This window comes from Cygnus atratus, chromosome 2 (genome assembly GCF_013377495.2).
Source record: "Cygnus atratus isolate AKBS03 ecotype Queensland, Australia chromosome 2, CAtr_DNAZoo_HiC_assembly, whole genome shotgun sequence".
NCBI lineage: Eukaryota > Metazoa > Chordata > Aves > Anseriformes > Anatidae > Cygnus > Cygnus atratus.
In genome coordinates, this window is record NC_066363.1 from 71,158,858 (window position 1) to 71,173,838 (window position 14,981).

The 14,981-nt window shown below is 36.6% G+C and overlaps 1 protein-coding gene across 4 annotated transcripts in view; it reads left to right on the forward strand.

The window, feature by feature from the left end:
* ECI2 (enoyl-CoA delta isomerase 2) overlaps nt 1-12,240 on the forward strand; it is a 31,896-nt gene extending 19,656 nt beyond the window's left edge. For all 4 annotated transcript variants that reach the window (XM_035560360.2, XM_035560363.2, XM_035560361.2 and 1 more), the window contains 7 exons: nt 1,761-1,952; nt 2,818-2,887; nt 4,727-4,829; nt 6,205-6,325; nt 9,572-9,661; nt 10,664-10,807; nt 11,635-12,240. In XM_035560360.2, coding sequence (XP_035416253.1) covers nt 1,761-1,952; nt 2,818-2,887; nt 4,727-4,829; nt 6,205-6,325; nt 9,572-9,661; nt 10,664-10,807; nt 11,635-11,790 — 876 coding nt within the window. In that variant the 3' untranslated portion in view covers nt 11,791-12,240. The remainder of the gene's footprint in view (nt 1-1,760; nt 1,953-2,817; nt 2,888-4,726; nt 4,830-6,204; nt 6,326-9,571; nt 9,662-10,663; nt 10,808-11,634) is intronic.
* The last annotated feature ends 2,741 nt before the right edge of the window (nt 12,241-14,981 follow it).

Here is a 14,981-nt window from a genome sequence, read left to right on the forward strand (position 1 = left end):
TTTAAGTAGTTGGTCTCTTATGCCGCCGACTAAGACTAGAAAAAAGTGGCTATAAGAATGATGTATTGAGAGCTTCTTTTCATGCTTGCTCAGTATATCCTGACGTTCTTAATACCTTGCATACCTTAATAATACCCTCTTAATACCTTTCATACCTTAATACCTTTAGAAAAGTATTTTTCAAGTGAAGCAAGCAGGAAGAACATAAATGCAAAGAAAAATAAGTGTTCTCTTTCTATGCAGACTCGCATAAGTCTGACGTTGCACATAGCTACCACAGTTTCTTCATCTAGTAGTAAATGAAGGAAACTTAAGGTTTATAAAACATCTCTGTCATTACTGCATTAGGTCTGCTGTTCAGGAATAGTTTGACTGACTGGTCGGTCAAAGGTATTAATTAATACAGGATTGTTTTTTTTGTGATCTTTTTTTTGGGGCTGTGTGTGTAGTTTGTTCATTTGTTTGTTTTAAATGTGCTTGCATAATTTCATGAGCATAACATTCTTGTATGAGAGGAATTCAGGGAGGCCAGACTATCACTGGGGAGGGTTTCTGAGAAAGAGTAGAAGTTCAAAAAGCCTTCACAAATCTTTTTTTTTTTTTGGATGTTTTCTGGGGTATTTACAAATAGGGTTTTTTGGGGTATTTACAAAAGTTTTTTCGGGGGTATTTGCAGATACCTTAAGTGTGGGAGACAGTGGGATTTGGCCAATCTCTTTTCAGTGGTTTGTGGGGATAGGACAAAGCGCAATGGTCAAAAAATGGATCACAGGAAGTTCTGCACCAACATGCGAAAGAACTTCTTCACAGTGAGGGTGACGGAGCACTGGAACAGGCTGCCCAGGGAGCAGCCTGGAGTCTCCTTCTCTGGAGATATTCAAGGCCCGTCTGGACGCCTACCTGGGCAGCCTGCTCTAGGGAACCTGCTTTGGCAGGGGGGTTGGACCCGATGATCTCTGGAGGTCCCTTCCAACCCCTACAATTCTGTGATTGTGTGTTTTGCATTTTTGTTCTATTTGTTTGGTTTGGTTTTCTTTTAGTAATAGCTAAGAAACACTTAAGGAAAAGAACTTATTCTCAAAGTTGTTGTAGAGAGGGAATAAATTTCATATGCTAGAGATTATAGAAGTGTTCAAAGTATATTAGCTTTTCAAGAAAATAGGTTGAAAAAAGAAGTTCCTTTAAATCACTGCTTACTGTAGAAATAAGGAGGCAGAATACTTTAAACTTTTGTACATCATGTTTGTGTTAAATCATAATTACTATCTTCAAACAATTTAAAAATGTCACAGACCCATTTCAGCAACACATGTTCTAAAATTAAAAAAAAATATATCTTTGATTTTGTTGGAGTAATGTCCAATTGGAAAGCAGAAACAAAAGATCCGCAGAAGCGTGTAACTATGAGGATTATGACAAAGGGACAAACGTCTTTCAGGTAATCTTCGGCATGGCTGGACACAGTTCTCCAACAAAACAAATATCGTCATTATCCCAGCATCTTTCATTTTGCAGATCTGTTGCTGCTGCTGCTTTCCAGCTGGTCTTAAGCACAGTCTGCAGTGTTTAAATACAACATGTTCTCCCCTTCTCAATTAGTGTATTTTCTGTTGGAGATTTTCTTTTTGTTTTGCCCTGAAGCGCACTCTACAGCCTTTTATTGTCATAGGTACTCTTTCATGAATAGCATAACAAAGTGATTCGCTTTCCTGCATTTGATAACTTTGTATTGTTTTTTTATTTGTTTTGTTTTATTACAGGATAATGCTAGACAGAAATATACTGAACTTGTCTCAAGTCTGATCTCTGCAGAATCTGCTGGCCAGATGAAAGATGCTTCTCCAGAAGAAAGCAGACATGATGGCTATGAAACCATAATTGTTACCACCAAAAACAGTATCACAAAGATAATGTTTAACCGACCTGAAAGGAAAAATGCTATCAATCATCAGGTAAAGAAATGAATTTGGGAGGCTTATTGATTTTTTTTTTTTTTCTTTCCTGGTTAAGTTACTTAAGTTTTTCAAGAGTCATTGCTACAGGTTTAGCAGAACTGACTGAAGCATGATGGTCTGAGTTTTATGAGGGCTTAATATGTTAACTCCTATGACTCCTATGAATGAAGATCCAGTACAAAATCAAACTACTCTGCTAATATTTTGCAAATTGGGCTTTTCTGTGTCTTTTTTAAGTCTTTCCCTCCCCCTTCCTACCCAAGACTAATTAATGCACATTATAGTCTGTGCTAAATTAAAATGGCAAACTACAAGAAGGCTAGCTTCTTTTATGGAGACAACATTTGACTGTAGCCTTGCTTGTAACACAGCATGTATGCAGCCTACTTTGGCTTAGCAGTGTCATGTGTAGGTCTAGATAGTAGTCCTGTTCTCATTGCTATCTCCATGAGGAAATTTATCCTGTTGGAAATAACATGATCATCCTATTTCAAAACCGCAAAGATACCAGAGAAGGGATTTCACCCCACTGCAGCTAATTCTTTAATATATTATTTTACCCATTTAGACTGCTTCCCGGGTTTTAAAATTATCTGTTTCATGTGAATGTGTATTTTCCAAGGGACCTTATTTTGACCTTAAGATTTGCATTTGAAGTCTGAGTATTGCAAGCGCATGTCTTTATGGTCAGAAATAATACCTCAAATGCAATATTTAACTTTCTATGTATGGAAATTTTCTTCAAACTTAAATGGACCATAGTTAAACTGTCACTCAGGTTCCTTGTTGTCAGTGTGAATCTTCTTTTTATGGTCTTTTACAGCATCACAGTTGTAATTTGTTGATTTACCTTTTTATGCAGATGTACAGAGAAATTATCAAAGCACTTCAAGAAGCTGGCAAAGATGATTCTACCATAGCAGTTATTACGGGTACAATACTTAATATGCCTTTCTTAGATTTGTTTTATGCCAAAGTGCACTACTGACACGAACTATTTATCTTACATTTAGACTTAGACAGAATTGCATAAGTGGGGAAATTCTTTCCTCTAGTATAGACAAAAGATTTTTTGAAAGTGTTTTGGCAAAATTCTTTCAAGAAGGTGTTTAAGATACTTTAGCAAGCTTGCTGTTACATCAAAACATCCTTCTGAGATGAGAAGATAGACATGGGATACTCCTGAGGACTTTATTACTTTTGAGTAGCCAATACATCTGCTCTGCAGCATCTTTGCTACTGCTTTTGGAGCTCATACGTATGGGGTTAGTCAATTTTCTCTACTTCTGTGATACATTGGAACATTAAAAGGAAGCCCCTCAAATCCTGCTGTGGCATGGCCAAGAGTAAGCTTACACTGCATATTTACTTATGACCATCAGAAAAACTGATACTTCACTTTGATTCTTCTGTGGCAGCCATAGGAAAGGATTTACCAGGGAAGCTGCAACCTGGCTCAGCTGATATATATATCCCAGTCACCAGATGTGTGATGCGTACAGCCAGATGACTGCAGCTATAATGTGAAAGGGAAGTCCAAACTCATGCTGCCTGTGAAATCTAGCAGCTCTAGGGACATAGCATTTGAATTCTGTAGCGAACCCTTTAGTCTGTCTGTCTGATGCTGACTGCATGACATGGTGGGAAGGCAGGAGGGACAGAATGGCAGAGGCAAGCGCTGCCTGTCTGGCCCATCTTCATTGCAGATAGGTGTGTAGGAAATTCTAGCTAAGTCACGGGGACACGAGCTGAATTTTGGCTTGAGACCACTTACTTTAGTTAGTTTTGAGGTAATTGCATTGTATTCTTATCCACTGTTGTCTTTACCAATATCCTTGTATTCCCAGGATGCTGAATTTCCATCAGCAGTGATGGCTAGGCACAACAGCCATTACAGAATGAAAAATTCTAGTTGTGTGAACTACCTATCTAGCAAGTATGTAGCTAGGAGTAAACTGCACACACCCCTACACCTAACATTTCTGTCCCATTTCAAGTAATCAGTAAGAGCACTGCAGCATAAAGTAGTGGATGTGCTAAACAATGAAAAGTCCCATCTTGTGAATGTCCTTACGGAACCTAGGATTATTTGGACAATTAAATCATGTAGTCTAGCTTTTAAATACTCGTTGCATTTTCATGGTGCCTCAAACTCTCTTATACATTCCCTGGTAGGATATCTGTTTCTTATTGAAAAACACATCTTTCAGTACCATGATTTCAATGCAGTGCTGTCATTCTTATCCTTAGAACGCTTTGCCATTTTCTTAGTGGGTCGTAATGAAGGTGAAACTTGCACAACATATTAAAAGGGTTATATTGAGCCCTTTGTCAGTTTGAAGGGGGATGAAGGAAGATGTGTAAAATTACATTTCCATTTTCATGTTTAAAAAGAAAAGTTTGTAATTTGTTACTGTGCGAATGATTGTGAATTGATTGCTCAGAAAAAAAACTGAGCAAGTATGCAGGGAAAGAAAAGATGTGTATTTCTCAACTGACAATATTACAAAAAATAGAAAACTTTTTCCTCTCAAATCTTTTGAATTTAATATTTTTTTAACCCTTTGTTTTTCAGTGAAATGTTAGTCAACACATTTTATACTGTAGATGTCCTTTAAGGTACTGTTTATACTTTGAGCCACTCTCTCTAATTACTTAATAACATTAGATGCATTGAATTAAATTATTTTGTAAATATAGAAAATGAAAGTTTTTCTTCCATTACCTACTCAGAAACTGTTGATGCGTTTATGTACATCTGTTCTCTGCAGGAAATGGAGAGTACTATACTAGTGGAAATGACCTGAATAATTTTGCTAATGTCCAACCCAATGAAATGGAGAAGATAGCAAAAGATGGAGCAGAATTACTTAAGTAATTGGAGCAGAATTACTCAAGAACCTCTTGATTTTATATACACATAAATAACTGCGATGGGTAAAATATAATTTGCAGGCATTGTTAGAAAACATGACAGCAGGGCCCCACTTATGCTACGATAAGTCCAATTAGATGACTGTGCCTAAAAGCTCATCACGTATATAAACAAAAAACACATGTGGGAGAAGTAGCATTAATCATTTGAAATAAATGAAGAAACGAGATGCATTTTAGAAATCTTGTAATCTTTTTAAGTACAGTGATGCTATAGACTAAATTTTTTTAAAACTCCCAAGGTACATGCAGGTACATTGACAAAGACATACTTTTGACTGTGTACTTCGTAACAACTTTTTTTCCTTTTCTATTTAAGTAGATTTCATCTTCTCTTTTATTTCTGTATGTGATTATTACATCTGAAAGATATTTGCAAGTTGGATTGCTTTCTCAAGCACTTGCAATTGATGTAAAATCTGAAATACACAGAAAGGCAAATAATATTTAAGATTTGTAATTCAAATATAAATTGCAAGTGAAGTACTCAGTTTTGCAGCTTTTGCTTAGGCAAGCTGGCTGTGGATCACAGTTGCCTGTTACAGAGTGATAATGATGCAATCCGAATCTGTTGCAAAAACATTAATTAGCAGTATCTGGCAAGCATTCCAGTCTGCAGTGTTCTGTAGGGTATTTAATACAATGCATAGTCTCACATGCACTTTATGATCTTTCATCTCACTTCTGTGAGAAGACTGTTTTTTTTAAGCTGTTAATATTACACAAGCACAGTGCTTTGTTACAACGGATGCACAGAGATGCCGGAGAAGCAAAAGATTATATTTTTGGGAATATATTTTGCACTTCTTTGAAGAAGTAGCTGTCGAAAGAAACAAAGCAGTGTTTCTCAAACCTCTTCAGAACAGCACTGGGGAATTCTTCATTGTATTAGCATCACAATTTTTGTACCTGCTGGGGCTTTGGTGCAGAACAGGATCTGTGAAGGAAAGGCTATTGCAAGAGTAGAATTGGAATGGATATATAGGCAGGTGGATAGATGGAGCCAGAGACTGCTTAGTTTGTGAGTTGCATTCCGTAACACTAAAGAAAACAGCATTTTAAGAACTTGACTGCAGTAACTGAAAAGTTACTGTACATGTATGTCTTTCTTTCTCAGTTAGAAAGGAGATACGGGTATTTCAAATAGTTCTTATTTTTCTTCTTAGTATTCATTTGGGAAAGGGTCTACAACATGTGCGGTATAGAATAGAGCTTATGGTTTTTGTTATGCAGTATCTAAGACTGTTTTGAAAATGGTTTATGAAAGAGACAAGAACGTATCTTACTCTTACATTCTGGTTCTCCTTCTTCTCAGGGAGTTTGTGAGTTGTTTTATTGATTTTCCTAAACCACTGATTGCGGTGGTGAATGGCCCAGCTATTGGAATATCTGTAACACTCCTTGGACTGTGTGACGTTGTCTATGCTTCTGACAGGGTGAGTACTTTACATTCCTGATCCCAAGAAGGTCTCTAGGGCTTCTTCTGTAGCAAACGTTATTTTGTACAGGCTGGTCTGGCAGAAAAGAGCACACAGGTGTAAATGCTTTTTCTATCACATTGAGGGGTATTTATTAATTACCAGCATAGCATCGTGCATCAGCCAGTGCTTAACATGCATGGAATTTCCCTGCTGTACCTATGGTTATCAAGGTATTGACTCCAGTGTAAAAAGTCTTTACTGTGTTCTTTATTATATCAGTGGGTACAGTAAAGTGTAGTTGATGTGAAATGATAATTTTAGGGGCCCCTCTCAGGTGTGGGAGGGAGAGACAAAAGATTGGTATGGAATGGAAGAGCAGTATCTGGCATTTTATCTAATCTGTGTTATAAGATAAATAGCTTAGTTTATCTATCTCTAGATTCCTTTTAAGGTAATTTACCAAATATACAACCAGAGCATAGAACAGAATTACATTACATAGCTTATTTTTAATGCTCTCTGTTGTTTATCTATATATGGTTATTAAACAGATCTTAACCCAAGGTGTTAATTTTAGGCAAGCTATTGCTTGCATAAGTGTTTGTGATGGGTGGTACTTCGACTCCAGCTTCAGCACAGTGTCAGATTTTTCCTCAAAGTTCCTGCTGGATTGGCTTTGTCACTATGAGACTTAGGAAAATGGAAATGCAAGGGACTAAGTCCCACTTGCCCTAAAACAGGATTGGCTATGACTGTCACTCCTGAAATATGCACAAGCATAATGTACATAATTTATTCAATCTATTCCAGTCCCTAGATCTCTTCTTTTACCAGGAGGTTGTTGGATTCTCCCTCCTCCTCCATTCCCATCTGATCTTTTCTTGCTGCAGGATGAACATACTGATTCTTGTTCTTGGGTCTGACAGGCTATTTTCATCCTCCCTTGCAATATAACCTTCAGTATGTACTTAGATATATTTCAGGTTTACATTCACTGTCTCGATCTTTTTTCTTTTTTTTTTTTTTCCAGCCGAACAGCCCCAGTTCATTTAGGTTTTTCCTCATTTGCTTTCTCAGGCCTACAGTTGTATTCCTCTGTACTCTTTCCAGTTGTTCCATGTCTCTCTTTAAGCAGAATAAATTCACTATGTAAAGGGAGCTAACAAAAAAGATGAAGAGTGACTTTTAACACAGGCAGGTAGTGACAGGACAAGATGTAATGACTTTAAAGTAAAAGAGGGTAGGTTTAGTTTAGATACAAGGAAGAAATTTCACTCTGAGGGCATTTTGAGGCACTGGAGCAGGTTGCCAAGAGAAGCAGTGGATGCCCCATCCCTGGAGATGTTCAAGGCCAGGTTGGATGGGGCTTTGGGCAACCTGGTCTGGTGGGAGGTGTCACTGCCCATGGCAGGGGGTTAGAACTGGATGGGCTTTGAGGTCCCTTCCAACCCAAACCATTCTGTGATGATGATAATAGAAACTGGACACATCACTTCAGGTCATGTACTACCGATGCAAAGTAGAGCAGAAAAACTTCTCCACATTTTGCAGGCTGTATTTCTGTTTTTACATCCCAGAATGTCACTGGATTTATGTACTTGTGATCTGCTGTAACCCCTGGATTCTTCACTGTAGCGTTGCCAGTTAAAGAGTTGTTCCTATCATATATTGTATACAGTTATTCTTGCCAAACTTGTCCATAGTAAATAACACCTTCTTTTTCATACTTCTCCGATTTATTGAGGCTATTTTGAATTTTAATCACTTTCCCCTCAGCATAGTATCTCCTGCATCCATAAATTAGCATAGATTTCATTAAAATTTAATCCAAATAATCATTAAATATTTTGTCCTCTTTTGAACTTCCTTTTACTACTCATGTGCATAATCATTGGTAAATGCATCTTATTTTTACCTTGTATTTATATTTTTTTAATCTCTGTATGCCTATATTAGTCTCATCCTTGGTCGTTTGATGTAGTTTTCGCTTCCTGTGTACTTGTATTTGAAGTCAGTGAAGAACTTGTGATTTAGCTGGGGCAATCTGTTAGTACCTTCCTATCTGCACAGGGACAGCTCTTGCTTGAGGATTTCCATAGGGTCTCACTAAGCTTTCCTATGTACAGGTTTATTGAGGTCTTCTCAAAGATGACTGTTCTATCTTCTTCCATTTGCAGGATTGTGAACTCCATACAGTAAGGTCAGCCTTGTCCAAATTATATTTTACTTTCACATTCTCCACTAGTTTGGTTTAGGCATTAATGGCCTACTCCAGAAGTGCCCAAGTTTATGTCCAGGCTCTGGTTTTATTCCCAGCCAGGTATTCACAAAGCAGCCACATTTATAAGACAGTGCACAGCCCAGCCTGACATCCTGGGGGGTGGAGTGGTGTGAATGCCTTCTGCACTGGATTTGGCTCCAGTTCCTAGAGCACCATTTTATTACCCCTAGCAGGACTAGTTACACTAGCCTGTATCCCTGCAAATGTTGTCTAACGTTTTCTTACAAACATTTAATGATACAATGTCCCATTTTTGTTAGGAAACCTATTGATCTGTCCTACCGTATAGCCACCCACATTACAGTACAAGATGATAACCTTCTATTACAGTGAAAGCTGCATTAGCAGTGTGTGCTCTTCATGTATCAGTTCATATTTTAAAATGGTAAGCCTTTTGTCTTCCTTGCTTAAAACTGATGTGAATTGTCAAAACATGAAGTTTTGTAGTTAAGTTTTAACTTGCAGTTAGGGTATTGTTTTGTGTGAGCCCATGACACGTTTCTGGCACAGATTTTTTTCAAAGTTTCATAAAATTTAAGAGAAGATTCAATGACCTGAGTTTTTCAGCAGTAGAATAAACTTAGTATCTCTTCAGAAAGCAAAACTCTTTTTACATCTTAAGCTGTTTGGGCTATGCATTTAATAACTTCTAGGGCAGATGTGTATGAACATCCTTTCTGTAAAGATTTTGCACATGTGGATTAATTTTTCCAAGCACTTCATTCAAATAAGGTAATTTCATCAATGGGAATGTTAAGATAAGGGAATTGAGTTACACAGACAAAGTCAGTTCTTGTGTGCATTGAGAGATGAAGCTGTATTATCATGATATTTAAAACCTACTATGGTAATGGTTCAAATGTATTTCTGGTGAATTATGTTACAGTAGAAGCTTTCAAATGAAAACTAAATCCTAGCACTTTAGTCTCATGCTTAAGTTGTAAGGCTTGCTTTGTTTTGTTCTTTTTTTATTTTTCCAGGCTACATTTCATACCCCATTTAGTCAACTTGGACAGAGTCCAGAAGGATGTTCTTCTTACCTGTTTCCAAAAATCATGGGCTTGGCTAAGGTAAGGACATCTGCAATATATGTAGGACCTTCTGACCTCTGTGAGTTGGTATCCTCCAAATGTTAGAGCAAGTGGAGTCATAGCAAGAGTCCTCAAAGAAAACTCCTGTTCACATCTTTTGAACCAAAGATCAAAAAAAATATAATGACAGTATCAACACAGGCACCTTAAGTGTGCTGGACACTTCTAAAGTTGTACAGTGATGTTGATGGAAATCTTCTTTCTCATGGCATCCTCCACCTTTCTGAGACTGTTTCTATACAGTGAAAGGTTGTATCTTTCTTCCAGCTATAGGAGGAAATGAGGTAAAGAAGGCTTAAAAAAAAAGGGGGTGGGGTGGGGGAAGAAAATGGAGTGCACACAAGAAATATCTTGGTAGGCTGTCTTTATGAGGCAAGGGAGCAACTGCCGAAATGGCTTCTGCCAGCCTTGTGGGAAGTTAGTGTATTCAGCCATTCCTCCAGACATCAGTGTGATGCAATTGATTTATTCATTTAATTGCAGACCTTTGATGTCATCTATTTTTTTTTGTAACGTACGCGGGCCTTCTTATTTTCTTTCATAGTCTTATTTTCCTGTCTGCTATAGAAATAAGGCTTTCTTGTTCCCACAGAATAAAATCCAGATGGTTTAAACTTACCTGATATCATTGCTTGTGTTAATATAACATATTTCTGTTGAGTGGGATCTAAATCTGTAAGGAGTAGAGCAAGTGCTTCATAAATGTGAAGGTATCAAGGATAGTCTATTCAGTGAGATGTGAAGCCTTCATCCTTGGAGATGCTCAAAACTTAATAGGCTTCCCAGGACTGTGTCCTGCTTGAGCAGGAGGTTTCAACTAGAGACCCCTTCAATCCTCATCTGTGATTCTCAGCCCTTTTCAGAGGGCAGACTGTAATAAGCAAGAGACTAAAACAAATGTGACTTGGAAGCTTGTACCTTTCCTGTCACATTCCTCAAGTCTTGTGTCCTGTTGACTCACATTCTGTTTTCTTTATTTAGGCAAATGAGATGTTGCTTTTCAATAAAAAGCTGACTGCAGCTGAAGCCTGTGCTTGGGGACTTGTGACTGAAGTCTTCCCCGATGGGACCTTCCAGAAGGAAGTTTGGGAAAGGTTAAAAGCTTATGCAAGCCTCCCCAAAAATGTCAGTACTTTAAATTTTTCTCTATCTTGTAAGCTTCTAGCATTCCCAGCCCTCCTGCCAAATTTATCCCATCATCCTTAATTGAAATAACAAAGCTGAATGTATTTTGCTTCAAGCACAGATCTGTCCCTCTGCTGCCAGGAGACAGATACTTCTCTTCCACTCTGGCTGAATTTAATACAATGCATTTTACACAGAGACTCAATGGCTGAAAAGCCTTAAAAATTAGCAGTTTAATCCATTTGCAGGCTAGGTGCAGCTTGGATTCCTTATCTTAGCTTTTTATTTTAGCATTAGTTTGTTTAATCAATTTACCACTGATTCTACAATATTTATTTTACTAACTCCATGCACTGTGGATGCTCAAGCTGAAGCTGGTTGGCTTTACTTTTTGCTGAATTCAGTCATCCTGCTCACTAGTTTAGGCTTTGCAAGGCTACTTGAGTCACAATTGTATTATGTTACGTGGGACAAGAGGAGACACACCAATTCCTGGTAATGTCAGTTAACATTTGACACTGCAGATAGTCAAACAGGTTTCACTTCTTATGTTCATTTACTCTGATTATGAGCCCTACTAAGTAGACTGCTGTTTTGCTCCCCATGAACCTCCACCTTCTTATTAGTCTTAGTAATTAAATGTAGTAGTCTACTTTCAGCTTAAAGATTGACTAAGAGCTCGAAGGTGCAATGTTAATACAGCTCAGTTTGAATTCTAATGAGTTTATTGTGCTGTTTTTTATGAAATCTTAAATTAATATATAGAGAACATAACTTCCTGACGTTCCTCACTGCATGCAAATATTATTTTCCTCTTTCTCCTTCAGTCCTTGGCAGCGTCAAAGCAACTGTTAAGAAGTATGGAAAAGGAGAAGCTCCATGCAGTTAACAGTCAAGAGTGTGAAGTACTCAAGGAGAGGTGGTTATCTGATGAATGTCTAAATGCTATTGTCAGCTTCTTTCAGAGGAAATCAAAACTATAATCTTCACCAGCAGAGCAGTTCACCTTCTGGCAATAGCAATTCACCTGCTGGCAATAGCCTAATCTGTCTTTATGTTTAATAAACTTTCTCTGCAAATAGTAATTCCTTATGATGGAGTATATTTCTAGTAATAGTAATAGTAATTCCTTTTGATGTGGTATATTTCTATACTGAGTACTGGATTAAAACTGTTTAATGAAATTAATACAATGTTATGTGCCTTGGATCTGTTATGGATATTTAGGTTTGGGAAAAAGGTTAATTATTCTGTAGGCAGCAGTGATGTTTCTGAATGATACTAAAGCAGATTGTCTTTGAAAAGAAGCAACAAATTCAACATATATGCAGCATATGTTGACAGCTTTTCAGTGATTTCTTACTAGCAATTCTTTTTATTCATCTATGGAGAAGAAAATACTGTAGTATTGAAAAATAAATATAAGTATTTAATTAGTGTTGTGCTGGTTATTACTACTGCTGTTAAACATCCTTAGTGAGAAGGAAAGTAACTCCTGAAAGTGTATTAATATAATGCTCTTACAAAAAAGTATTCACTTGAGAGGCTGTGACATAAACTATTTAACTGGCAGGGACTATGGACATCTTAATTTTGTTGTAGTTTAGAATACTTATATATGTTTTACATATATATATAATCTTATATATAAAATGTCATATATATATATAATTAAAATATAAAGATATATCTAAAATATCTTATTTTATATATATCTTGTACATAGTTTTCTCCAAGCTACTTCATAACATTTTTCACACTAAGAAAACTCTTCAGTTTCTTTTACATAATTCTGTCTGCAGATTTAATGCAGCATAGAATTTACATGGTGCTCCTGCAGCATTTCTCAGGGACCACTGTACAATCTGTGCAAATTATTTCCAGTCTTAACTGTGCAACTTATTTGCAGTAATGCAAAAGAATATTCTGTAAAAAAAATAAATCTCTTTGAACAAACAAATCATTTTCAAGGAAAAAAAATTCTACAGAGAAGCACTCATAAATATATAAATGATATGCCTGAGCTGAAATAGTGAACCCCACAACTGATTAATTTTTCCCATATAATAAATATTTTAGCCGTAACTAACTGATATATCTTCCAGCAAGAACTGTATTTGTTACGTTTTTCTTCTTGCATTATGTACTTGGATCAATTAAACTTTCATGTAGCATAATTATTCAGTAGTGATCAAAACTACACGTCTTCAGAATGGACACAATGGAGTATGAAATAAATACTCTAATTTTAAGTATAGCATTTGTTTTTCTAACAAAGTAACAACATGAAATAGATTAAATGTGGAAATAAACTGAATGTTTATGCATTGATTGCAGAATGATGCAAACTTCTCTCCTAACTGAACTTGAAAATATGTGCGTGTAGGAGGCACCAAAATATAACAACTCTTTGGAAGTGCATGACATATATTCATAACATATATTCTAATGCAGGAAAAGGGATAGTACCTTCAGAAGTGTGTGCCATGTATAGGAGAAAAATGTACATTTTATGAATTATGTTGTCTGTAATAGGTACTGGAGTAAGGTATTTAGTTATTTGATGTTATTTCAGTCTGGATAATGAGCAACACCAATAAAATGTAAATTGTCTGCCATGCACATTAATTCAAATCCTACACATTCCAAATCTTCAGACTTTGTGGTTGGGTCATAACTATCTTAATGACAGGGGATGTAGCAAACCTCTGAAAGGAGAGCACCTATAAGGAACAACATTTTACATACTGTGAAGCACTGTTACTTTGTTCAGGTGTATGAATTATACTGTTCTGTTTCATCAAGAAACAAATTACTAGATATAGTTTATCCAGACAAAACTGTGTTTGTGCTCCAAACAGAGACTTTCCACTTACAAAATTAATTTATAATACTCTCAGGCTCTTGTATGTTATTCTCAGACTTTCATCAGAGGGAATATATCAGTGCACCATGAAAAGATGGCTTTATAAAACGTCCTCTGAGCTCTGTCATCTGGTAACATTTCGCTCTGGGCTGACAGAACTGGGTAAATTTCACTGCATTGATTATTGTCAGTGTTGTACATTTCAACAGTGCTAAAAATATGGACTTCAAAATAAAACTAGGAACCAATAAACAAGGAAAGTGGATTTTGACAGTACCAAGTACGTGAGGAGTATGGAGCATGTCTGCATGGACAGATACCCTACTGTGCACATTCATAGAGTTTCAGATAAAAAGTGAATATGCAAAGCTAAAGGGATCAGAAAGACTTGGCAACAAAAGAAAGCTAAGAATACAAACCAAACTGAATGGAAACAAGTAGCCTCAAAGGAAGAACATCTTCTAGGATAACCTGTTGGAACTAGTTGTTATTTACACAAATTGTCTTTGAGCAAAAACAAGTTTCATAATACAGAAATTCAAACAAAAGCAGTTGTAAGGATTCTGTAAAATTGTGAAGAAATTCTGAAAATAACAAGCCTATAGGTAGGGGAAAAAAAAAGAGGAAAAAAAGTTAAAAATAATACAGTAAAACAAACGATCCAAAGTTAAGAAGAACAAAGTGCATTCTTTTTGCACAAAGTGAGAGTTAGAGTGAAGAAAACAAACGGTATCTAAATGGATAAATGAATGCATGAATTAAGGCAGACTAGAATCTTTTCTTGGCATCGGTCTCACTAACAATAATAGATACTGAGTTTTCACCAAGTTAAAAAATAAATATACAATATTAGAAAGTGTTTAGAGGATGCCTGTTTGGACAGGCTGACAGAAATGATTGTGCCTGCAAGGTAGAGGCTCTGCATCCTGAAAACAACAAAAAACACCACACACACACAAAAGGGTCTCACATGGAAGAAAACTTCATGACTTTACACTCAAGCCCTTTTGGTTTTGAACTTGGTGGTACGTGTTAAAAAAAAAAAGTGTTGCTGTGTTTAATATACTGTATTCTAGGCATATTCTATACAAATTCCTACTGCAGATTCATTATACCAGTTTTTATTTCCTTCAACTTTAAATTATTTTGTATTGTTCCACTCTCTTCAACTGCTAATGTATTCAGCCCCTGAGAAGGGGGGGCTTTATGCAAGACAAAGCTATTCTTTGAATCTCTGGATCTTGGAAAGCAATGACTAATACACAGCTCTTCTGCCACACGTTTGTGAAATGTGTCATGGAAATTCCA